Source organism: Haliotis cracherodii, unplaced genomic scaffold (genome assembly GCF_022045235.1).
Source record: "Haliotis cracherodii isolate W230 unplaced genomic scaffold, xgHalCrac1.p SCAF_10, whole genome shotgun sequence".
Classification (NCBI taxonomy): Eukaryota; Metazoa; Mollusca; class Gastropoda; order Lepetellida; family Haliotidae; genus Haliotis; species Haliotis cracherodii.
This window is the reverse complement of record NW_027266265.1, coordinates 34,265,670-34,293,359: the sequence shown is the minus strand read 5'-3', so window position 1 is coordinate 34,293,359 and position 27,690 is coordinate 34,265,670. Positions and strand designations below refer to the sequence as shown.

The window sequence follows — 27,690 nt, the reverse complement described above, 5'->3', positions numbered from 1 at the left end:
TCAGCTATGGACAGTTCTCGCATAGTATTTCGTATCTATGGACACAATAAGCCACGTGACAACGCCTCTGTGAGATACCGTAGTATTGACCCGTGTCGAGGAGAGTCCATCTGTTTTCAATCGTCCGACTGCTTTGTTGAGGAAAATTAATCTAGAAAAAAAGGTAATTACAAATTGTAATACAGTGGACGTGACCAAATGCAAACCAGATCTCCTTACTGAAGGACATTGCTGGTGTTTTCTAAAACCAAAATACCCGAGGACTGATTCACATGACATATATAACAATGCACTTCGAAAATATACTCACACGCAAAAGAAACGCAAGTCGAGTGTGCAGTATATATGTTATTTATTTTCAACAGTAAAGACAAGAAATACTAATAGGGTACGATTGACACAAATTTGACTGAAAACAGTTCAATGGATTAAAGGGCAGATGGCATAACTAATTTTTTTAAATTCTAAAGGCTTACACAGTTTCGGGTCTAAACCCAAAATGTCAGTCAATACCTGGTGTGACCACAATTAGCATTTATCACTGCCACACATCTCTTGGATATTGAGTGGATCAGATGATTTGTGAAGGCCCTATGGATCCTCCTGCACACACCCAGAGCAGTTGTGCGTAGTTCATCGGCAGTTGTAGGGACTGGGCGCACATTGTGCAGACGCCTTTGAACCTCATCCCACAAGTGATCGATTGGGTTCAGATCAGGGCTGAGGGCTGGCTACGGTAGAACACGGATGTTGTGTTGTTAAAGAAAGGCCATGGTAGCTCTGACAACATGGGGACGAGCGTTGTCCTGCTGGAAAATGTGTTGTTGATGTTGTGCAAAAAATGGAACAACGTGGGGTCTGATCACTTGGTCGATATACCGCTGAGCAGTGACGACGTGTCCCCGACCTTGACCAACATTCAGAGTGAGTGAGTGAGTTGGGTTTAACGCCGCTTTTAACAGTATTCCAGTTATATCACGGCGTGTCAGCTTAATGTGGGAGGAAAGCCCGAAGTGATGCAGGTCTCAGACGTTTACCACTTCGGTGAAACCCACGAGCACGGGTATGGTGCTGACAAACCTAGAAACATAATCGGGGTGAACCGGGATTCGAACGACCAACATTCAGAAAGCACATGGGTACAAGTCTCGCATTAAGTCCAATGCATGACCATATCATGACGCTAGGTCCACCCCATGGATCCCTTTCCACAACGGTTCTGTCAGCGAAACGATCACCTCGACGCCGCCAAATTCTGACGCTTCCGTCTGCATGGGAGACACAAAAGTCTCCCAACTGCCCACTGAAGTCGTGCTTGTCGATGCCGTGGTTGGAGAACAGGACGGCGTGCTGGTCGGCGACATCTGAGGTTGTTGGAACGGAGACGTCGGATCACAGTGTCCAGGCTAATGTGTCGATTTTGTGTTCCTATGGTCTGTCGAGCACTTTCACTTGCAGTTAGGAACGGATGTCGCTGGTGTTGACGGGTAATCTGCCGATCTTGTCGAGGTGTGGTGACCCTAGGACGACCGCTCCGAGGAAGGTCATCTGTAGTCAGTGTAGCATTGTATCGATGCAGGAGACGGTAAATTGTGGTTATGTTAACGTTGAAATGACGGGCAACATCTTGGAAGACTCTCCAGCTTCCAAACGTCCTATAGCCTGGTTTCTCTGAATTTGAGTTAGGCGTGGCATTGTTGACCAAGAAGTGGCAGGTCCAAGAATCGGCCAGTTTTATACCCACTACAGTCACATCGAGCATGTTCGATTTCGCAAGAAATTGGTGCATGATACCCACATATTCATTGAAATGGTGCGTTTTGGCGATTCGTTTTTTATGTTGAGTTTTTATTCGGGGCTTCCAAATTGCAACCAAAAATATTGATAACACCATCAGGCTTCACTACATACTCGTATCAATTTATGGTTCCATGTTTGTTACATATTTGCTTAAAACCACTTGCGTTTCTTTTGCGTGTGAGTATATTGCAAGATAATGTTTTGGTGATAGACATTAGTTTTCAGATTTGCGGGTGTTTTTGAGTTTTGATGCCTGCAAATTTATTTTGGCATGCGTAAACAGTAGGATTACGTTACCTTTGAACGCATATCGAATACTCAATAACACCAATAAATCTGTAAACAGGTACGAGGTACGGTAAAAATTTCCCATGCCTAACAAACAACACTAACAATTTCTTAATATAGCACCACTAGTACATATACACCCGTGAAGTCTTCAGCAACCCATGCTTGCCGTAAAAGGCGACTAACGGAATCGGGTGGTCAGACTCGCTGACTTGGTTGATGCATGTCATCGATCCCAATTTCAGGGATCCATGCTCATGATATTTATCACTGGATTGTCTGTTCCAGATTCGAGTATTCACAGGCCGCCGTCATATAGCTGGAATATTGCTGAGTGCGGCGTTAACAAACAAACCAATAATCTCATTGAATACTCGCCTTTTAGGGTTTTTAGGATTCCCCTTATCCTTGCCATGTGATTGTGCATAATACCGTCCAGTCTTAATCGAATTTCGTTCGACTCGCAGACCAAATGAATGCATTCTGGTAAAGAAATATAACTATGATCATATATTTACCAGCGGATAAAGAAAGTGTGTTTACTATAAAGTGTTATGTAATAGAAAAAAGTAACATAATATTTAGTCGTTATTCTGATTAATGTCTTACCATAACAAATTTATTGACGAAAACCCATACCTGGAAACAGAGCAACAGGTTTAAAAAAGAGGAGCTATTTTACCACTCATTATCCTGCTGCATCTGACGTTCCCTGCCTTCACTGGCACAAAGCGTAATACATGATCTCGAACGATGTTCGACCCGGTAGCGAACACCATTCAAATTGTCATTAACAATGATGAGTTGCGTTCTCCCTTGAGTTGTGATGCCACCTCATAGGCATAGCATTAAGGCCTTCTCACACTAAACCAACGCGTTTGCAGCAAAAAAATCGCTCTGGTTGTTTTAAGATAATCGACCCTTATTATAACGCAGCACAGCGACAGCGCGGCGGAAGTAATTTCTTTTAATCGCGCAAAAAAGCGATCTTTACTGCTTGCTGCCCGGACGCTTTGGGAATTATTAATTTGTGTTAATTCTTTTACAATTTCACATTAAATCATGTCGGTAAGATAAACTTGTTGCAGCAGGATCATTTGGGGTACATGGGGTTCAGTGCGTCCCTTGTTCCTCTGGGTACTGGTATAAAACCTAACGCGGGACGCATAACAACCCATGTACCCTTCGTGATCCTGATACAACTTGTAGTGTCCTTTAATATAGACAGACTTTCCCACAAATAGCCCTGAGATTTTACTGTAACCCGGATTGCACGAAGCTACGTTTATATCGCCTCTATTGTAAGACTTGAAACAGTATTTCACGTCATGACACCGCATGTTAGCTTAATGAGAGATGAAAAGATGAAGAACGGTGGGGTAGCCTAGAGCTTCAAGCGTTGGCTCGAAACGTCAAAGACCTGGGTTCGATTCCCCACTTGGCTACAATGTGTGAAGCCAATTTTATGGTGTCTCCAGTGGTCGTGCTGGAATATTGCTTAAAGCGGCGTTAAACCAAACTCACTGACCTTTATCACTGAGTCACGTGTGTTGTGGAGAAAACAATATGTGAAATGCTGGACTTCCTCATCATTAACGTCTACATGAGATTTGGGGATAAGACATTTAAGCAAGAAGTGGGCATCCCCATGGGCACCAATTGTCCTCTTCTTCTTGCGGATCTGTTTCTATATGCATATGAATCGAAATCTCGGTGCGGATTTGCAAAGTCAAATCAAGGTAATTTGGCCAAGAAGTTTAACTTAAGCTTCAGGTATATCGATGATTTGGCCTCGTTCAATAACAAGCAAATACCTAATTCCCTTCCACTGATTTACACACCTGAGCTAAAAACAAAGGAGACCAGTGAGACTGCCTCATCTGTTTTATGTGTAGATCTATGCATAAAGATTCAGAATGACAAAACAATCTCCACAGGACTGTTTGACAAGAGGGGTGACTTTTCAAAAGTCAACTTTCTCTTCATGTCGAGCAATATTCCAGCAGCTTGTACATTTCACAACTTTTGAGATTAAATTGAGCTTGCTCTTTCTACCAAGATTCCAAAGAGCGTCATGCGACTCTTGCTCAGAAGTGGTTTGATCAAGGTGACTTTGCATATGTTTGTGACGGGTGTCACAAGTAGGGCAGGATACCTTCACCTGTTCGCGAACACCTGGTGTCATTACTATTTGATAGTGATTCATAAACCCTTGTTCGTGATATAGTTGGAATCTATTGGTTATTGGAAAGGTTTTTTTCGCTTTATTATACAGTGAAGGAGGGGTGGAGCGGAAGTAACGGACATGTGATCTTGCTCTTCAATGATAAATGTAGGTGTAAGTTTGTTAGTAACATAGTGTTCATGATTCGAAAATGTATATATCTACATTACATTTGAACGTCATCTTTCACCTCATGGGGATCCCGGATTAGTGTAGGTCCCCATGTCTGTTGTACACTGCGGCGAAATTGATTTGATGGTCCAGCTTAGAGACCTGGTTCACCGTATGTACTCCAGCGGCATGGGGCATTTATAATAATATTTGTTTGTTTGTTTGTTGTTTAACGCACACTCAGCGATATGACAGTGGTTATGATAATAAAAATAATAATAAAGTCAAAGCCACAAATACGTAGGCTGTGTCCGTCCTTTCGTATTCTTTTGGTGTTGTTGATTGGACGAAACAAGAAAGTCAGGGTTGACACCCTCACACGAAGAATCATGTCACACTATAGATCCCACCACCCTCGCTCTTCCCTCAATCGCTTGTATTTACCAATTATGATGGGAGGGCGTGGTTTGATTAATGTGGAGGCTGTTCATGATAGAATTGTTTTGTGCACTTTTGCACACATTTATTTGTCTGACGGTCCTCTTGTGAAGCATGTCAAGACTCATGAGGAAAACAAGGCATTCCACATTTTTTGTAAAACGAGCCAAGGTTGAAGGACATAATCTCAATGTCAGTGTTGATTTTGTTGATGGTTCTGTACTGTTTCTGTCTACTTTGTCAAGGAGAGGCTTTCTGACTGACAAGTTTATGTGCAGTGTGTTGAGAAGGTCAGCAAACCTGCAGAGTCCTTCGTTTGGATGAAGTCGTCTGGCCTGAAAAGTGAAACAGAAGGCTTTCTGTTTGCTGCTCCGGACCAGTCACTTCCAACTCGAAACCGTCAATGTGTGATTTTGCATCAAAATGTGAATATGAAGTGTAGATTGTGTAATTAATTTAATGCGACTGTCCAACACATTGTTTGTGGATGCCCAGCTTTGGCACAGAAACAGTATCTTAAGCGACATGATGGGGTGGCTAGATCATTTTATTACTGTCTTCGCCATGCTTCTGGTTTTAACACAGAGGTCCATCCATGGTACGACCCTGAATATGTAGAGGGCGCCATGGAAAATGATAAATACAAAATCCTTTGGAATAGGCCCGTATACAGCCTCAGACATATCCAGGCCAACAAACCTGATCTTGTCCTTTTTTTATAAATCCAATGAAATCATTTACATCATTGAATTTTCTGTCCCTTTTGACACTAATATGATTTACATGATTGAGGAAAAACATGGCAAATATGCAGACCTCGCTTTCGAAATGTCACACTTGCATCCCAAGTACCAAGTTGTCCATCTCCCCATTGTTCTCGGTGCCTTAGGTTTGGTACCTCCCAATCTGTTGACTGACATTGGGAGAGTACCCGGGTTACAGCCCTGCTGACAATCTGGGTAATGCAGAAGGCTGCAGTGTTGGGGAGTTTTCACATTCTCCGAAAAGTTCTGGGTGGGTTTGACTAGGCAGCGCTTCCTGGGAGAAGTCGCATTTGCTGTCTGTGCTACGTGAAGAGGGGGCAAGGGCCCTGAGCTGATGAAGAGCCTAACCATCCTGACTGTGCCAGGATCACCCAAACCCTCTTTGCTGCATTTTTAATTTTAATCTGTTAATAATAATTATAATATGTAGAGGGCGTCATGGAAAATGATAAGTACAACATTCTTTGGAAAAGGCCCATATACAGCCTCAGACCTATTCAGGCCAACAAACCTGATCACTAATGTGATTGACAAGATTCAGGAAAAACATGCGAGTGTCGAACAAATAAATAAGCAATCAGCAAACATTACCTTTTTGCAAAATCGTCATCCTCTCCACCCCAGCCAAAGTACCAGTTAGAAAAGCCGTTTATCCGCTTGTACAGGGTGGGCGTTAGTGCAATAATTCCTCCAACATACCAGGAATATGGAAGTCTGAAGAAATGTATACATTGTGGTGATAACAAATATAGACATCGATAGGTCGAGATAAGACTAGGATCCTGCATATACCACATATGGCAAAATAACCATCCTCTTAAAATCAGATATTAGTTCTGTCTTCCCATTACCGGTCACATCAGAACTACTTTTCATCCAGCGAATCAGAGCGTCGCTCACCAGATCAGAAAAGTGACAGTTTTCTAAAAGTTTAAAACGGGGTATTCCATGCAACAGTTTCGGACTGTATGACTGTATCTGTCAAAATCATTATCTTTCCCTCGCTTAAATTGGATAAACATTTGAACGGAAAGAACGGGCTTTCTCTAGCCCATGAGTAGTAATCTCGGCCATCATCAACATTCCAGAATTAGCTTTTGTTGAGTTCTTAAATTTTGAATCAAACTATTTTTCAAAATGAGGTCTGGAACGGAAGTCGCCAGTTTGAAACCATGCTTTCTGTTTGTCTAATATCGACTCATGTCATTGTTCGGTCAAAGTTCGCGAAAGGTCGTTCTTACGTGACCTATAATTGGATATATCGGATTTCAATGAGATTGTGCAAATTAGGAAAACCTTTGAAGTGTATGTTTGAAAAATGTATCTTATGTGGTAAAGTGACTGATAAATAGCATATGTTCATAAAGTATCTTTCAAAGTTTCAACGTATGTTATAATGACACAGATGTACACGTACATGCACAAAAGCGTAGGATTTTACAGTCTATACAGAGCTATGGTGATATTCTAACTGAATGACTACGCTATTGATATCTAGAACAATGTATGATAAGCCGCATAACGTCAGAGTCACGTTTGGCAGAAAAATACCTATATCCATACTTCGCATTGGCAGTTGATAGATGGAAAGGGTTTTTTCGACAGCGGTAGTAGTTGTCGCTAGTCTCTGGGATGAGGTCGACATCGTGGATGACAATGCAGGTGACATGATCCTCCCTCAGTGAGGCTGCCACTCCCGCATTGATCATTAGACCTCGGTTGAATGTTCCCCCAGGTGCCTGATACAAGCCAAGAACACAGATGTAACTACAGTACTGGCAAAAATGTATTTTCCAATATCCGATTTAATCTTTTCTTAAACAGTATACGCCTCTACATGTATGTAAAACAAGATGCCAATGTACCCATAGTCTAGACACGGTTCACGGACGGGTAGCTACATACGGCCATATATCTACTATATAAGCTCAACATGGTTCACTGACAGAGAGCTGCTGTGTGTGTGTGTGTGTGTGTGTGTGTGTGTGTGTGTGTGTGTGTGTGTGTGTGTGTGTGTGTGTGTGTGTGTATGTGTGTGCGTGCGTGCGTGTGTGTGTGTGAACTCGATGGATTTTGAACAACGTCACAAACTGGCCAAGTTTTATGAAAATAGAAAGAAAAAATAATAACATACATCTAAATAAATTAAGAGGGGGCAATGATACTGATTTTTCCAAAATAACACATCGATATAATCACGAAAGTTGGCAATATGAACTACTTTTTTCTAAACAAAAGACTTATCCGAGAAATATGAAAGAACCTGAACATGTCTCTCAGCAGTAAAAGCGAGATTAAATGCACCTTGACCAAGAAAAGAAAACATGTTGCTGTGTAAAAGAGAGATATCAGTATTTGAAGGATAATGAGACAGGAGATCCAGCCGAATGTTAGGACAGACATATATAGCTATGCTAGCTTACCCAGCACATTACGAGAACAGTACTTAAACGTGTTACATCAGTTATATTTTCATGAATCTTTCTTCTTGCCCTGCCTAATTATAGACACACCACAATGCGATCATACAATTTACAAAATTAAGCTACTGGGATAGTCTGTTGTTGCCAGCTTTCGACAGGAACAACTAGCAGTGTACTAAAACTTATTACATGCATCTGTCAGTTTCATGACGCCTAATGACGTAAATAATTTGAATTGAACAGGAGTGATGTTACGCTATATAGCTTATATAGCATGTGTGGCTCTTTTGAAACAGCATTCAACATTTGCACAAGTAAACGCCGGAATGTACATTTTCTCCTTTCCCCTCTCCTTTTGTTTTGATAGAAAATGTGCGCCGTGCATGGTTGTAAATATCATGATACACCTTGGGAATATTCATATCCTGATATATATTCATCATTCTAAGTTGAAATAAATGGATGCGATAAATTCCCTTACCAACAGTCGTGAATCACAGTAATTTCTGTTCAGTGGAAATGATGACATCAGGTGTTCTCGAACCATAAGGACGTGTCGAAGCGTACGTTTTTACCTCGAGTTCACAGTTTGGATGTCTTATTGAGCAAATAATCAAACTAATCCTTTGAGTGTTTGAGAATCCAGGTGTTTTATTTCTACTTGTATCAAATACTTTCTATGAATATATAGAAAGGCCTTACTTTATTGGATTATGGATTATGGTTAATTACTGCGACATGGATTTGGTGGTACATTTGGGACCAAGCAAAATATAGATATTAGTATAGATCCTAAAAATATTAAAATGGAAGCTCCATAAATAATGTGTCAAGTTAGGAAATGTACATGGAAACAATCACAGGTTCTGCAACGAATATTGTAAAGTCTGCCTGTTGTTTGTTGAGGAAGGAGATGAGGTTGTTGAGGAGGATCATCAGATGTTGCTCCCGGTCTCTGTAAGGTATAATGACCGCTAGCCTCTGCTTGGACCGACACCTCTCGGGCCAGTATCTGTCCCCGGAATGGGAGGGGTATTTTGTCTTCAACTCATCTTGGGTGATGATGGTGAGATTCAGCTTTACAGGTTCATCTTAAAATAAATTGTGTCCAATCTGTGAATAGTTTTTGTTTTACACCACTCTCAATTTTTTAACACCGTTTAAGCTTAATGAGGAAGAAAAGCCCAAAATGAAGCAGGTGATATACACAGTCCTGAAACCCACGATCGAAGTCATATTGCTGAGATACCAGGGCTTCATACACTATTTCTTTTGGTTTCTAAACATAAATTTATTCAAAATGTCTTAAATATATGTATGAATCTATAAAACTGAAGAGCCCTATGCTCAGAAGGTGGTGGCTCATGGGCCAATCTGGTGATGCTGACCTCCGAATTCTGTACGTGTCCACTTAATTGTCTCTGGCCGAACCAGCCTGACCTTTGATTTGGTAGATGGTTATAGCTTTTCGTGTCAAATTTGCTGGAGTATACCACCCCTTTATCCTCGGTCTTTCCAGCTTGGAAATCCGCTGCATTATAAGACTCAATGGTGGGTGGGGAAAAAGGGTGCTGAATCTTTTTCCTTTTGACATGGCTTCCCAACACCCTGGTTCAAAACGAAGAGATATGGAATCTGACAATTCACCAGAACACAATTACCCCTAACTGATCTGATTATTGGCCATGTTTTGTTATTATCAAAGCTGGTCACAAAGAACCCATAAAACTGAATCCGGTGAATGAATGGGCATCTGCGGAAAGGTTACAAATGTCACCAAGGTTTGATCTGGTTCTCTTCTTGTGGAATTTGCACGGAGACATCAATCCATCAATCTTCTCAATTTGAAAGAGTTTGTAAATATCAAGGTTGCTGTCTCTGAACACAGGACACTGAACTCATATAAGTAAACCATGGTTTGATAATGATTGTAAACAAGCTATAAAAAAAATAGGAAGAAAGACGAGAAATATTTCCGACGACATCCAACTGTCCACGGGCGCCAACGCGAGACGTAGCTTTAAACAATATGAACGTCAATCCTAGAGGAACTATGTATCTAAAATCAATTCCCGCACACCCATATCCAAGGTGTGGAACATGATTCAAAAGATTAAGGGTAAAGGATTACAATCTGGAGTTCACTATCTCAAAGATGGTAATACACTTTTAACTACTAAATCTGAAATTGCCAACAACTTGGTGACACTTTGGGTTATAATAACACAAAATGCTTGATGGCATTCGTATTATTGTAGTTTGGTAGTCGTGTCAAAGGTACGTACCTACGATCGTCATGGGTCCCAGGTAACATGCGCAATAGCAATGATGTCGTTCGCCATGCTGTATGCTTGTACAGCCGAAAAAATCCCACCTACTCTCTCATGATCACCCCCCCCCCCCCCCCCCCCCCCCCCCCTGTTGTCCATGTTCACAGTCTCAGCACTTACAGAGTCATGCTGTGCTTTAGAAGTTTAATACGGTTTAAGTCTGGGGGCATCTGTTTTATACCCCATCATCGTTGTTTGTACAACTCATTGTCTTTACCAATCCTTTTGTTCATGCTGTCAGTAGGGACAGGGATTCTCATGATGATTCATAGAAGATGGTTAAAACATATCCATAATGTTGTATATTGTCCTCAACCATTCTTCGTTGTACATGTTTAAAAATCCAGTGTTAAATGGCAATCAAATATCCATAGGCAGTTAAATATCCATAATGTTTCTGGGGCTATTTCCATCATTCATTGCTGTATATATTTATATGTTAATGGCATGCTGTCAAATACTGTTTCTGATTCTCAAAAGCGTAGGTCATATACTCGACTGTACCATATGGGTGTCAATAATGACTGATGTTCAGTCAAGCAGCTTCTCATTTCGGTGATGCTCACTCACTATACATGCGGCACTATATTCGGGTAGATGCTCCCAATGCTTGAGCAAATAATTTGTGCTGGTTAGTGTTGATGCTCAACCACAGGTTTCATTGTTATAGTTGCTGTTAATATCAAGATGAGAATTCCCTAACGCCAAAGAAACTGGCCTTGTATGCATGTGCTATGGCATAATGTTATTCTCATAAATAGTTTCTCAGTTATCATGTGTTTGTTAAATTTATCATAAATGGCAAACCATTCCTCATCATCAAACTATAATCCTCAATTTCAGAGGTTTCAAAACAGCAAGAAATAAACAAATTAGCTGATAATGGTCAGGACTATAACGAAACCTTTTCACACAATAAATTACATACTGCGCTAGGGCAATCTCATGACACTGCAGCAGGATCCGACAACATCCACTATCAGCTCCTGAAACACTTGCCCGATTCATGTTTAAAAACTTTATTTAATATATTGGAAGAAATATGGACAGCTGGAAATTTCCCTCCTTCGTGGCACAATGCTATTAGTATGCCTATTCCGAAGACTGGGCGGGATCATACAGATCCATCCAATTACCATCCAATATCATTCACTAGCTGTGTTTGTAAAACCATGGAGCGCACGGTCAACAATCGATTAGTCTGGTTCTTAGAAACCAATAACCTCCTGAGTGACATCAAGTGTGGTTTCCGAAAAAACAGAAGAACCATTGGCCATTTGGTGCGTTTAGAATAATTTATTAAAAATTCCATTGTCAACAAACATCATACTGTATATCTTTTTCCACCAAGAGAAGGCATATGATACAACATTGTATTTAAAAAGATTTGCATGAATTTGGATTGAGGGGCAGACTACCTCAGTTCATCTTTCAATTTTTAAACAACAGACAATTTCAGGTACGAGTGGGATCTACCCTGTCTGATCATGTCGATCAAGATCATGGCGTCCCTCAAGGCAGCTAGTGTCAGTCACACTTTTCAGCATCAAAATTGATAGTCTCACTAAAGTATTAAACAATAGCGTTGATTTAAACATTTCTTGTCCTTTTAAGACTATGAATACAATAGAAAGACAGCTAGGAATCCTGTCGTAACAAAATTCGTAAATGGGCCAACGAAAATGGCTTCATGTTTTCTAAACCCAAAAAAACTATATTCACTTTTGTCATAAATACAAACCGCATAAGGATCCAGATTTATTTTGAGATGGTACTCCAATGAAGGTAGTAGGGGAGGCCAAATTCCTGGGCCTCATATTTGACCGTCATCTCACATGTTTACCACATATCAAATATTTAAAGGCAAAGTGCATGAAGGCTCTCAACTTGTTAAAAGTCGTTTCAAATTCCGAGTGGGGAGTAAATCAGACAAACGTCCTTCACTTGTACACATCGTTAATACGCTCCAAACTAGATTGTGGTTTCATTGTCTATGGTGGAGCTTGCAAAAGCAATTTAGAAGAAAATAGATACCATACAACATCAAGGCATAAGACTACCAAGTCGTGTAGGCATAACAGGTAACTCAAAAACCGATGCTGCAGCTAAAGCAGCTCTTGACAAACCGTTATCTCGACAACTAGTCCCGTACAGTGATTTCAAACCAACCATCAAGAGTTATACTCGGGATCTCAAGCAAACGAGGCAAGACACCCAGGCAGGTAGAAATAAACTTCATGAATTAAAACTAACAATCGGTCATACCCACTTGGGTTGTCTATCAGTCAAGACATGACGAGGTCGTTTTACGACGATGTTGTATTCGCCACAGTCGGTTTACCCACGAATATATGTTGAAGACAGATGATTTTTTGGTTGGTTCGTTGTTTAACGCCGCACTCAGCAATATCCTGGAGTCATATGAGGACGAACCTCCTAAGTGTATCCCTTGTGAAGAAAGGTTCACCGACAAGCATACTTTGCTTGACTGTGTGAACTTTGCAATAAATAAAAGGGATTTACATTATGAAAGCGTAAATCTGAAAGATCTGTTTTCCCGTGTTAGCGCTCATCTCATTATCAACTACTTGAAAGAAATTGGTCTGTATAATTGAATAGATAATTAGATATAGATGTGAATAATTAAATGCTTGTTTTTAAATTTGTGATGCTATCATCAACTGACATTATTGAAGGCTCTATCCAGGAGGTTAAAGTATCTTAATATTATTGTCCCCCTGTGTGACCCGTAATCCTATCATAATCGATGTAACTATCATCAACCAGTGTTTTAGCCAACTCATTGCCGAGTATTTTGTAATATTGGCTAGTATTGTTCAAAGCTACCAGTGGCTGAAGTGATGACGTAATGCAGGCTGAGATAACATGCAGGAAGCCGAGGTACCCTAAGTCCCCATTATCCTCAGCGAGGTGGCCCAGCTTTGGTTACTGGGGGCCTAAAGCCCGTGTTTAAAAATTGTATACATGATATTGTTATGCTCAAATATGTATGATGAATTGTTCTTAAATATAACTTTGCATGAATGACTAAATTGTGAATATATTAACTTGGTCTCGTCGCTATATGTCTGAGTGAATGAGATGGATTTAACGTGCATAATCCTCTGCTAGTGGATTGTAGGAGGCATAGATTGGGGCCCAGTGTCATCTGTGGCGCCGCAATTCGCTTTGAGTGAGTTGTTATTGTAGTTATTGTAGTAGTTGCATCATCATGTATGATCAAATAAGTCCATCCATTTGATTTTCATGGTTGTTTCAAACCTAGAAACATAATCGCGGTGAACTGGGATTCGAACCCACAATCATAAGTTTCTTGCGTGCCCAATGGACACACCTCTGCATAGCGAATCACGGCGCCTCAGACGACTGGGCCAGCCGTGCCTCCCGCTATGTGGCTGAAATAATGCTGATGCGACGTTAAATATTTACTCACTCACTCATTCAAATACCAGTTGTTCCTTCGGTAATGCCACACTCTGATTTAGGATGTTTAGCATGTGAGTAGAATAACCGATTCGTTATGTTAACAATGTTACCAATGCGGTCATTAATTGCTTCCAGCGTGGCCCTTTGTGAGACTGCCATATCAATACAGTCCGGCACTTCTATCAAATTGTTTGATTCAATTTATATACCTGCCAAACAAGTAGGTGATCATGAAATATAAATGTTATGGTCCGTCTTTAGAATAATGACCAACTCAGAAAAATTACTGAGAGAGAGAACCAAAACCTAACGACCCAACACACCCGAAACATTGCACGTGTACATTGCAATTCCTCCGTGCACGTGGTTTGGTCTTCTGATCACCATGAGCCATAAGTATGGTTGATTTTTATTATCCACAGTAACACACGTAAAATCTTTACTTTTGCTTTAACGCAGTATTTTTTATCAGGCTGGGAATGTATCGTCCACAACGTGATGAACGCATAAAGGACCAATGGCATGCTTCAACTGGCAGAAGTCAGAGAGTGGTAACCGATATGCCTAATGTGTCACAATCTGTGCATTGCAGACTTTGGAACAGGTGTCTTCAGGATGCATATGAAGTCTTTTCCTTTTTTCTTTCTTTATTAACGAATTAGCCATGGAAATAGAACATTAATGTCTAGGCGGTGTACAGTTACATCCCGATCTTGTACAACTCTTTTTACTGTTATTTGTTGATATTGCAATGTTTACTGGAACTATACCCGGATTGCAGCCTCAAATTGATATACTAGAACAGTTTTGTGAAAAGTCATGTCGAACGGCAAACACAGGAAACACTAATGTAATTGTTATGTCTTAAAAACGAGGGATACGTGTATATTTTCAAAACGGGAGAAAAGAAAATGGTTTTAATAAGGCAAAGAATTAGATGTTGTTACTAATACAAATATTTGGGTGTCTATTTCTCCTGTAAACTGTCCATTCAGCTCAAGTTATATCCAATGAACGTCAGAAGGTGGTACATCCTGAACATGTTATTACATAGTCATGTAAAGAGTAAAGGATTTGTAATAAAGGATGGAACTCAGCATTATTATCAACAAAATATTAATATTATGTAATGTTTGAAACTCAATTTAAAACAGAAGGAAATATTTAGTTTTTATACCTCTTTTTGCAAAATATAGAATATCTGTTTCTCATGAGATGCCTATTGCATACTTCTAACATTGAACAGGGAAGATAAGCAAAACTGTAAACAGAGCAAAAGGTTTGTGAATTGTGCATTGACCAGGAACTAGAAGACGAGTGCCATCTTTCCTTTGTATGTCCAGTTTTTGATCGTTTGTATTTTGAGTACTTATTGAATCATTTGTACCAGCCACCAAATATGTTCAAGCGTAATGTACTTATTTCTTGATCTCAAATGGAATTTGTCAAATATGATTGAAGATCCGGGGTAGAATAGGTCTTCAGCAACCCACGTTTGTCTTAAAAGGCGACTATGCTTGACGTAAGAGGCGACTTACGGGATCGTGTGGTCAGGCTCGCTGACTTGGTTGATGCATATCATCGTATCCCAATTGCGTGAATCGATGCTCATGATGTCTATCACTGGATTGTCTGGTCCAGACTCGATTATTCACAGACCCTCGTCAAACAAACAAACTGGTGACCTGTGACCTCCAATATGCAACACGATTTTGTCGGCGTTTAAAATTGATCTGTGTCTGTCATGTTTATTCGTGTATGTCAATGCCTGGATAGGTATATTATTCCTAAACCTGTTTATTGAATGTTAATTTTGTCAATTGTTATACTTTTGTTATCACCATTTTTGTATCACAATTCAATCAAGGCTGAAACTTTTATAGATGGTCGAAGCCACCCTTATAAACTATAATAATAATAAACTTGCAACGGAAGTATTTTCTAAGTCATAAAAATTATTTTATCCAGCAAAGCAGCCACTTAAATACGGATCAGGTTATTTTCACTAATTAATGTAAACATAAGTCAGTAACATAATTTGAACCAGCCTTAAAGGGCCCCATGCCACGTACATGTATCTTTAAGTGTGGTGATGATGTCGTGGAAATTGTGGAGAGATATAATTATCTTGGTCTGCTCCTTAATGAGCATTTGGATTATTAACGTATGGCTGAAGTTGTAACTGCCCCTGTTGGTAGAGCTCTTGATTTGCTTATTATGAAGTTTGAACCTCTTGGTGGAATGAATTATCATACTTTTACAAAGTTGTATAACACAATGGTGTGGTCTACCTTAGATTATGGGTCATGTATATGGGGTGTGTATGATTTTTCATGTGTAAATGTGGTACAAAATAGAGCTATGCGCTTCTTTTAGGTCTACGTAAATTTACACCAAATAATGCTGTAATTGGTGATATGGGCTGGACACCAACATTTATTATGCAATGGTGTAGTGTTGTCAGATTTCATAGACGTTTGTGTAATATAGACCCTGATCGGATAACATCAAAAAATATTTGTATGGGGCTATAACAAAGCACTTTTTAATAAAAGAAATATTATTGGATTTTTAGAGTAATAAAAAAGCTATCCGATCTTGGCCTAAATCATTTTGCTAATATCGCCAATAGGTATTGTGCCAAATATGAAGTTACATCTGTCAAGAATAAAATGTATGATATATTTCGTACAAAGTGGAGTGAGGATGTGTGTCAGCCACAAAGTGTAAATGGTACAGGAGGAAACAAATTAGGAATTTATTGTAATTTCAAGTATTTTCCAAATTGTGAGTTTTATGTTAGTAATTTATGCCTCGTTCTTATAGACGAGCAATTGCTAGTTTTAAAAGTGGAACAGCCCCTATAAGGATTGAGACGGGACGATACGATGGCACAGTTTTAAATGAGAGATTTTGTTTTTCATGTCAGAATATTTTAGAAGATGAATGCCATGTTTTACTCAAATGTCCTTTATACAATGTTGATAGATCACAGTTACCGGATCTATGTTTTAACACTTGTCCAAATTTTGATATTTTACGTGATATTGAAAAGTTATGTTTTATACTGTCCAGCCATGATGTTTGCTATGTTGCGGCCAAAACCTGCTATTATATTTTAAAGAAAAGAAAAGACATTTTATAACGTCGTTAAACACGTTGTTTATTTACTTTTTTAATATATCTGTATATATGTGTAAATAGTATATATAGTCTCTCATAACTCCATGTGGAGTGGCTCAAATTTTAATAAGATGCTGTTTTTTATAATGTACGTTTATGAGGTGAGACTTAGATAAAAAATCTGTCTGTCTAAATCTGTCCGTAATAACTGTATTGGGGATGTAAACGTCGTAGCTGTTACAAAGTAAAATACGTCAGTCACTTAACAAATTCATGTACTCAACCATCTCCACTATTATTTTCCCAAAAGGTCAGATTAAAAACAGTTATCAAGATTTCGCTTTTGATGTTAATAAATTGTTACTAGATGGCTCCAGCTGGGGTACGAAGCCAGGTTGACATACACTGGTTTTCTTTGAACTCAAAAAGTAGGGCATTCGGCTATCGGGGCGACACGCCAGCTTGTGATGTTAATTAATTATTACCAGATGGCTCCAGCTGGGCTAGCAGACGACACACTTTCCAACAATGGGGAACAGGGTAAAAAAAAAACACGCAATTAATTCTCAACCTTATCTAATTCTAATTCAGCAATTTATCATATACTTAGCAGTGGGATATGCTGTTCTCTTCAGTGAAATGGACACAGAAACAGACTCTCTTAAAGAAGCAAGGAGCATTATACAGTTAATTGAAAATTGGACTGTATTGCCACGGCACCGCTCGTGACCTGATAAAATGTAACATACATAAAGGTATCTTGTTCTGTTCTGATTAAGTTTTAATCTACCAAAATAGAATATGTCAGTTGCGATGCATCTCATTTATGTATAAAAATATCTATGTATGTATGATAATATTGATTATTCTGTTTTTGTATGTGTCTACAGGAATGTAAATTATGTATGTCTGTATATATGTATATATGAATCATAATGTCTTGTCTTTTAAAACTGCATCTGTCCCGTAATGGAACGTTTCTGCAATAAATATTATCTTATCTCATTCGTGGCAGGCTACATAATGATTAATAAATGTGGTCCCTCCTGTTGCAATCAATATGACGGAAGAACGTCTGCCCACATTTAGGAATTGATTATCAGAACTAACGAAACAACCTAACGAATCAGCACTAAACCAGTCTTAGAAGATGTACGGGTGGAAACATAAATATATAATGCATTCAAACATTTAATTAAGAATACCTTTTACCTTAGGGATAAGCTGGGCATTTAATAGCTGGACAAACAACATACAGCGTGCGTGACGCCATTTCTTGCAAATACGAAAACAACGGAGATAGCTCCCGTTTGAAATTAGAGTGACCTCCCTTTCCCAATATGAACCACTGATAATGCGGTTTCGCCCCCTAAACTGCTAACATATGCAACTTGTGAATTATGGTGGGACGATAAATGCATAATTTAATTTCTAATTTAGTAAACATTAAATAAATGTATCTTCCCCCACGCAGAAAAACAAGCCTTGAATTATCCGTTCGTTTTCGATAATTGAGTTTACATAAAAGAGGCGATTAATAAAATTCGAAACGAGTCTATGTGTAAAAAAATACCATGTTTTATAAAACTCGCCAAACCAAACAGTTGATACCAAACTGTTCACTCGTTTCCTAGAAATGGTACGACACGGGGGATCATTTAGTATTCTATATACGAAATGAGCGATACTGTTGTTTTCTCATCTATTTTAATAATACACAATATATTTCATTCAATATCTTGAAGCTGCCATTGAAAGCATGAACTCAATTACTGTGCAAATATAAGAGTTCATTTTGTATGAGTATAAGTATGAAGTTCTCATTGATTATCTTCAAATACTACGATGTGCCCGCTGAAACCGTCATTATGTTGACGGCCTGATTTTAATTATTGTAATATATAATTGTTTTCGGGTCAGTTTAAATATTTTTGATTGCATGCTGCTCACTTTCATTGGAACTGGATTCTTCTTTGCGCAATAACCAGAGTATCACACTGATTGAATATTTGTTTTAAATTTAAACAAGCTTTGTTCCTTGTGGAATTGTAGATAAGGAAACACAATACAACAATTTGCATTTACATAAGTAAAAGAATACCCATTAAATCTTAATACTTCGATTTCTTGTTCTTAAAAGTACAGATATTAGTATTCATCCTCCCCTTGTTAATAATTTGTATTTGTAACATGTTTTATTTTCTTGCGTATGTGTACAATACATTTATAGTCGTAGTTTGTTGACTTTGCAAACGATATTAGGCTGAGCTCAACTTGCTTTTAATATAGTCAATGATAAGCGAAATTCCACCATGATAACCATTCACATACAAAGTATCAGGTATGTGAGCAGGTTTTCCCCACTAGAAAAGAAAACTGTAGGGGTATGTAGGGAACATACATAATAATTATATACGAATGCATAGCAATTATCTCCCTTTACCAATATATACAAAGAACAACAATTTTGGATACATCATATATACAAACTTGTATATTTTTGGATATCTCATCAATCCAAACTTGTTTAGGCTTTGGATATATCATCTTCCCAAAGCATAAACAAGCTTGTATATATGGATTTGTTTTGCAGTACATCATTTTGGTCATTGATACGTCAAACCTGGAAATGCCGTCTACACGTTCAACACAAAGCCCAAGCCAGGACCCGAATCCTTTAAACCTGCCCAAATAACCCCCTGAGCACTAAGCTTGCCGAACTCAAAAGTTCTGTTAATAACATACATTTTCCCCTAACCTAAAGTAATCTTTACTAGTTCTGAAGTAAATCGTATTTACCCGCATGAATCGCCTTATGTCATTTATTGCCGATAAACAGAATATGCATACTTTCTGACAGTATTGTGTGATAAGTCACGCACCAAACCTTTACTCTCGATATACATGTTGCTCTTACTTAAAACACTATTGGGCTAACAAGATACGTATATTAAAGTGCAATGCTTTCCTGATGTGCTATCATTCTAATTTGAAATAATGACATAAATAGTTACCACTCATCCTTCAATATTGTTCATGGTCGGGTTAATTACAAACATATTTGAAGATATACAACAGCTATTCTTACTTATCTTTACACTTAAAAGCATTAGGTTTGTATGTCATACAGACCCAGAAGAAATATGTCCAGTACAGCCCAAAATTTGGCAAAATGAAGAAAGTCTCTTGGCTCGTTTTTATTATATTTTATAACTATTGTTTAAAACATGATTTTTTTCCGTAAAATATGTTCATTTAAGAGATTAGATGTTATTCTAGCATCAGGTCTGTGGTACGTTCACTGCATCAGTGTTGACGATATTTACATATATAAATATATACAGAGGAAATTATTAGCATTTATCTTTTAAGGAAGAATGTGGGACATGCTTAATACATATGTAAGTTGACATATATGTATGGACATTTGGATGAATATAGATATACCTCCGTATAGATAGAGATCGTAGATGATTGTAGAACGTGCATGAAGAAAATGGAATAATTATGTGAGTACTCGGGTAAATACCACGTTTAGCAATATTCAATAGCAATAGCCATATTGCGATATTGGTTTCCAACATACAAGACGGGCCATGAAATTATTACTTGAATTTGGCCCTGGCTTTCTGGTGTGATGTAACACCCCATAATCTCCTGTAGAAAAAGAGCTAAAAGCACGAATAAAGATCACGAGATGAAACTGATGTATACATCTGGACATATATTTGCGTAGTATTACTACGTTAATTCATCAGTATATATGTATTTTGCGCAAAAGGATATTGTAGGATCGACGCTGACATGCGCATATAACCCATTCATAAGTGCTGTAATATTTAATTCATTTGTCTTTTGTACATATCGATAGGAACATGGAGAGTCTGTCTGAAGAAATATAGACATGCATGGAATCTTTTGGCTAGTTGTACTTCACGTTTAGACCAACGCTTAGTATATATTATTTAATATGTTATTTTGGTTAAAACGAAAAACTATATTTAAATTTAAAAGGAGCCCAAGTGAGATGGAAATTTCAGCCTGAACCTGTTGAACATCTAGGCTGGTTTCATTTTGGGCTATAGCATTGCAGTAAGGCCTGGGCGGAAGGGAAAATAATATTATGGTTTAGGGACTGTGAGACAAACTACGTCACGGTCTGTATCGCCGTCGTGATCTTTAGAGCTCCGAAATTAGAGCCATCTGAGGCAGCGACTCGGCACCTGTTTGCACCCATCAGATACCAGCCACTACTGTCACTACTTCACTCTCCAAACGAAAAAAAGTATGACAAATATTTCTAATCCTTCTAATTTACTGTTTAGATACATGATTTAACTTTAAAGAAATTATATGTATCTCATGTTCAAACATGTATTATAGGTATCTGTGATGCTGGTAGCGTTTTGTCGCCATTGTGTAGCTTTAAGGGGTTATTATGAATATCAAATACAAGTCTTGAAATATAGACTTGTAAAATAGTTCATCAATGAACCATATGCAGTCTAACCCATTTGATTGGCGTGTATGGATATATTATCCATTTACTTATACACACTAATTGTGGACATATACAGAATTTCATTTTACCTTATTATTAAAAAAATACCCGTGAAGATCCGGGTTAGAATAGGTCCTCAACAACCCATGCTTGTACGAAGGCGACTAAGGTAATCGGGTGATCAGACTCGCTGACTTGGTTGATGCATGTCATCGGATCCCAATTGCGTAGATCGGTGCTCTTGATGTCAATAACAGGATCGTCTGGCCCATACTGGATTATTTACAAACCGCCGTCATATAGCTGGTATATTGTTGAGTGCGGCGTTCAACAACAAATAATCAAACAAAAACTATTATTAAACACCTCTTACAATGAGAAATTAAACTCTCTTTTTTCTATATATTTAGTTTTATTCATAAAATAGTTTGATTCATAATGTAATCATTACGTTGCTTTCTTGTCTGTCATTCAATGCACATGTTCAAACCCCTAAACTTTTAATATACTGAGTCAAATTAAAAACTTCAGATTTTTAAAAGTAATCCCATAAGTGTATGATATACAACGGACAAATGTATCAGAGAAGGTAATTTTTAATCATTAATGTCCAAAGAAGGATTTTAATTAACGGTGGTAACCATAATTTGTTCCAAGCACCTACGGTATTCGGTAATAACATCAACAGTTTAAATCATAAGTCCCAAGTACGAGAATCTGATGGCACACAAGTTCAGTAGCGTGTATGGCCACCATGTGCGTTGACAACTGCCACACAACACCTCCGCATGGACCTTGTGATGCTTTATTGTGAACACATTATTGGGAAGACGACGCCATTGTTGCTACAAAATGGTGCAAGGGACTTGCAACATCTGTGGTTGGCTCTGGAGAGTGCGCAGACTTCTGCCAAGAGCATCCCAGACGTGTTCGATGGGATTGAGGCCGGGAGACCTTGACGGCCAGTCCATGACGTTGACTCCCGCATTCTGAAGGAAATTCCTTGTCAAAATTGCTGTGTGGGGTCTGGCATTGTCGTGTTGGAAGATCAAAGCGGGTCCATGTGCTGCCATAAAAGGCAGAAGTTCTGGTGTCTGTACCTGGTCGCGGTAAGCAGCAGCGTTGAGGTTGCCACGGATGACAAGAAGCCTGGAACGTGCATTGCCACAGAAAGCACCCCACACCATGACACTTCCGCCTCGAAATCTGTCAGCTTCCTGTACACAACGCTGGGCGTAACGTTCATGAGGGCACCTCCACACCCTCGCCCTACCACCAACAAATCAAAGATTAAATCGGGATTCATCACTGAAGACGACTTGATTCCAATTCCTCTGAGTCCATCATAAGTGTCGCTGTGCCCACAATTGACGTTAACGTCTGTGTAATTGAGTCAGAATCGGCCCGCAGTATGGCCGTCGTGCTTGAAGGTGAGCAGTTCTCAGACGGTTTCGAACAGTTTGCGCACACAGTCTACCCCTAAACAGTTCATTTCTGGTTGATGTAGCCGTCAAAAATCGGTTACGAAGGTGACGTAAGACAATCTGACGATCCTCTGCATGTGACGTCACACGTGGTCGACCTGGCCGAGAGCGATCAGCGGTGGTACCCGTTTGCTGTAGACGCGTCTGTAAATCATAAACAGTCCGTCGACTACAACCCATCGTCCTTGCGACTTCAGCTACGGACGTTCCCGTCTGCAACATGCCGATGGCACGTTCACGTTTCACATTTGAAATGCGTGGACTTCTGTTTTCTTGTGTTTTGTCTTTTTTTGTTAATGACTGCTAACAAGTATGGCTGAAAACACGTGCCGTGTTATGGCCACCTGACCAGTTGCACGTGAAAAACCACTTTTGCCACTATAGTGCTGTGCACATGATTTTGATCGATTCACCTGCACAAAAACGAGTGTTATCTGAAGACAATACGTGGCCATTACTGTTTAGATACACAATAAGGGCCCACAATGATAACGGGTCAAAATGTTAAAATTTTAATTCATAATACGAAATTAATAATTCATTTATCACAGTATAGATCATATTTATTTATATCACAATCTGATGTAAAGGTTTTACTGCAGAAATTATAATGAATTCAAAATGTAGAAAGAAACCCAATTAGCCATTATTTGAAATGCAATATTTCCCAACTTTTAAACTATACAAAGTATAATATAATGATTAGAATGCCTGTAACGGACAGTTTTTTAGAAAGAAATATTAGTCGATTAGTCCCATTTTTCAGATATGCCCTTCAGTTGTATTATTGTATATCTCCAGATAGATGTTTACATTGTAGTGCTCATTATTTGTGGATAATTCAAAAAGCAACATAGAAAATATATATTCTACCATGACGAAAGATATACAGAGTATACAATAACTCGCAATTGTTCAAAAAGAAATTTCAAATCACAATAACTTATCTGATATAAACAGAGGTGGTGACACTTTAATCTCAACATTGTGCCCTTGTTCGTGAGCCCTTGTTTTATTCATCAAACAGCCCAAACCCGCAACTCCACAATATATCCGATTACACTGACCAAGACTGGTCCCAGCTGAATTCACCCAAACGTCAGTTCTCCATGCGATACTGACACCCTTGTACGTCTCCCAGACCACAGAGAATACATTTAAAAGAAATCAATCTCGAGTCTAGAACGATTTGACACGCCCAGATTGCCTCAATTCTATCCATGGAAGTAAGTATTAATAAAACAAGATTTTTCTTGGCTCCTTTAGATTATATTTTGTAGATACATATTTTTAACTACGAAAATTTTACTGACACCGGTACTGTCCCTTGTGTGAGTGAGTGAGTTTGGTTTTAAGCCGCTTTTAGCAATATTCCAGCAATATCACGGCGGGGGACACCAGAAATGGGCTTCACACATTGTACCCATGTCGGGATTCGAACCCGGGTCTTCGGCGTGACGAGCGAACGCTTTAACCACTAGGCTACCCGACCGCCCCTACTGTCCTTAAAGCTATTCATAGCTCGAATAAGAATTTCGAATTATCGTCCATTGTTCGATGTCAATACATCGATGACAAGTGAGGATATCATATAGTAATCGTTGATGCCGCGCTACGCTATAATAAAAATTATAATCAAGTTGACTAGTATGTACATTACTACAGTGAATATGTACCTGATCATGCCCTTCGTTATATCAAATACTAATTGGTATTGTGGGATGAATTTAACTGGATCATTGGTGACATGTGATATTAAAATTCCATCAATTTCTCTCCTGGTTGGTCTATCCATATCTACAAAATAATAATAAAAAAAGAAAAAGGAGGACAGAACAATTCTTGATTTCAGACTAGAGCTGTGGAACTCTAGACTTTCCCAATCATTGTAGCCTTGCGTTGTTCTCATTTTTTACTTTATTCTATTGGGTCTACGTCACAGCTCATACCACACCAGTTTGCCCCCCGCCGGAGCTCCTGAATTTTGGTTTTATCATCTAACATGGCCGACTCTGCTTTTAAGTAAACAAGAACCTAATCAGTGAGGGGTCCTTTATCATCCCTATTTGACTGCTTATAAAAATCTTATATCTCTCCTCACAGCTGGTTAGTATATTTTTGCTGCTGAATATTCGAAATAGAGAGACTGAGTTGGTATTATACATGTATACGGTTCCATTTTAAATGACTGCAGCGCTCCATTATGAAAACAAATTGTTTTAACGCCGCTATCACCCGTATTCCAGTGATATATGACGGCGGTCCGTTGTATATGAAATAAATGCAAATTGAATCTTGAATCTTGAAAGTTGTAGCTTCTCTGCAAATCAGTATCACATGCAGCATGCAGTATATCGACTGCAATATACTGTATACAATATGCAGTATATAGTGTGTCGCGAGCTCGGCAAACACCTCATGGGAGGTGTAACGAGGTCACAGGTGATCAGGCGTGCACTCGTCAGTTGTCTTCTACGGACAAGAGTAAGATCTTCCGGACGATCACTGCACTAGAGGAATGTGGATTGTTGATGAGGTACAACGTGTTTGGAACTGGGAGTTGAACACTAAGCTCTTATAGAGAAGAGCTCACCATAAAACGTTATGGTCTCGCGGACGGACTTGAGTTTTCAATTCAAGACGTACGTGTATCAGGTTGAACTTCTACGACAGATATAACTTATTTACCGCTCCCTAAATGAAACATTAACTAAACTGCCTTTCATACACATTTGTGATGGGGCGACAATGCGACAACGAGACATATTTAGACCTTGAAAACGGCCTTGAAATAAAGCATATTCAATTATCCAATGGATTTGATTAGAATATACTTGCGTCAGTGTATTTTATAAACGCCCAAAACCGTATTTGTTAAACACATAATAACAGATCATATACACGCATGGTGCCTTGACTAACTATTCCGGAATAAAATAGTTCCCCCAAAACCGAGGAACATATGTTTTAGTTTGTTTACAAGAAATGTATTCCCCAAAATATCCTCATTAGATACGAGGTCTGTTATGAACTACCTCAGTAAGTCAATCACAATGACAGAGCGTCGTAATACATTTACATCAAGTACAAGACGTCAAAATGGCCGACACGATATACGTGATATTTCCGAAGTTGTTAATTAACCTGTGGCGATTTCAAGCCTTTGTCATCACTGATCAATTGGCCGATCATTGAAAGGTGATTGTAAAGATGTGTCAAAATAGATCCTAACGTAAATTCATAGATTGAAACAACGCTTCTGTATGAATTCGTACGAGGGAATTCCCAGGGTTTTCCCCAGGAATGTGGAAGTGGTCAGTGTTTACGTCATTTCAAGAATACAGTCACGTGAAATCGTCATGTGACCCACCTCTCGCCCTATGGAAAAGACGTATATCGTGTAAACTTCACATTACAAAATTAGTTACTGTTATAACCAAATGAAACACAACCCATTATCCGATAGAGGTAACTCTGCATAGTGGAGGGATATGTTATCTCAATAAACTTTGTAACATGATTTGGTTTGACTTCTTGGCGCGTGTCTGAATTCCATTAACGTGTTACATATCCTAAAACTGACTAATCAGCAAATCTCGCTGCACTGTGCGCGATAGATACTAGAGCAAGGCATGCCAGAAATACGAAACCTAATGCTTCCGAAAGGAAGCCTTGGGCATCACGTGCGTCGGGGGACCCGCGCCATCTGATTGGCCTTTAACAGTTGTACAAGGTGGGGCAAAAAGCATCGTTTTTCCGTCCATTTTACGCTTGAAAAACTCGACGCTTTTCCGGACATTTTCTAGACGCTAACCAATCAATTAATTTTAATGAATTTTTAGTCGTTTATCCGTCCAATGACCACATACGAAAAAAACGACGTTTTCGTGTTTGCAGTGATACGTTTGTGGACATTTGAGATCTGCCTAGATATGCACGTTTCGTTTTATTATTCTGCTGGCCCGGCCCGGACTCACTTTGCTTGGCCCGACTTTTAGGCAATCCCAGTTCCCTCTGTGGTGGTCTGTTGCTCACTTGTCCCTGTCCCTACGGTCAAAGCGATTGGTATTTTGGCACATGATCATACAAATTCGTATGCCAATTTACCCAAACCGTTCCGTGTACAATGAGGAAACTTTGCACGGATCATCCTACCGATTGCGTTATGATTCCTATAGCAACTGAACCAAAGAAGCATTGATCAAGGTCACAGCGTTCAAGGACCCAGGAAAGCTTTCAAAAAGTGTTACGGTGGACATGTGGAGGAAATTTTCCCATTCATTCCTCGAGCAGTTACAACAGGGCTCTTAGCCATTCTTTCTAAGAGCACTAATAAATAAAACATTTTACTTTTCATGTCAAATATCAAGTTTATCTCTCCTCGTGTCCTAACAAAGGTGTGAGATGTTCTCACTCAGCCGCGCCACTGAAAAAAAAATATATATAGAAAGAGAAATAAATTTGCCCCATGTTCTACACAGAATATTAGATAATCCGAACCTGACAATTTACGAATACTTACGTATATTTGGTGTGTCCGGGCATGTTGGAAGTAATGTTATATCCAATGGCTTTTGTGTTATTGCTGTTGCTGTTCTCAACTCTTCGCTCGACGACACTAATTTTAATGCTTCCTTGAAGTGTTTGTGCATGTACTGGTTGATCTCATTTTTACTTATTATGAACACACCAAATACACTTGCGATTATCAAGACGATAACATATAGTCTTCTCAAGCGTTGTAAGAACGACGCCAT

At 39.0% G+C, this 27,690-nt stretch overlaps 1 protein-coding gene across 1 annotated transcript; it reads right to left on the bottom strand.

The window, feature by feature from the left end:
* On the bottom strand, positions 1 to 27,690 carry LOC139453735 (beta-1,4-galactosyltransferase 4-like). Its single transcript, XM_071235204.1, has 6 exons — positions 27,456 to 27,690; positions 8,910 to 9,139; positions 7,177 to 7,364; positions 6,217 to 6,339; positions 2,467 to 2,571; positions 1 to 151 (listed from the first exon to the last, which is right to left on the bottom strand). The coding sequence occupies exons 1-6, from the start codon at positions 27,688 to 27,690 to the stop codon at positions 1 to 3; spliced, it is 1,032 nt and encodes a 343-aa protein (XP_071091305.1).

Bases quoted from the DNA above. Each gene is read 5' to 3' on its own strand.
- LOC139453735 (XM_071235204.1), bottom strand. From the start codon at position 27,690: ATGGCGTCGTTCTTACAACGCTTGAGAAGACTATATGTTATCGTCTTG. The intron at 6,340-7,176 runs GTATTTTTCTGC...ACATTTCTTCAG, and splicing joins AATGCGAAGTATGGATATAG to ACTTCCATATTCCTGGTATG. The intron at 152-2,466 runs GCGAGTATTCAA...CTTTTTTTCTAG, and splicing joins AATCCTAAAAACCCTAAAAG to ATTAATTTTCCTCAACAAAG.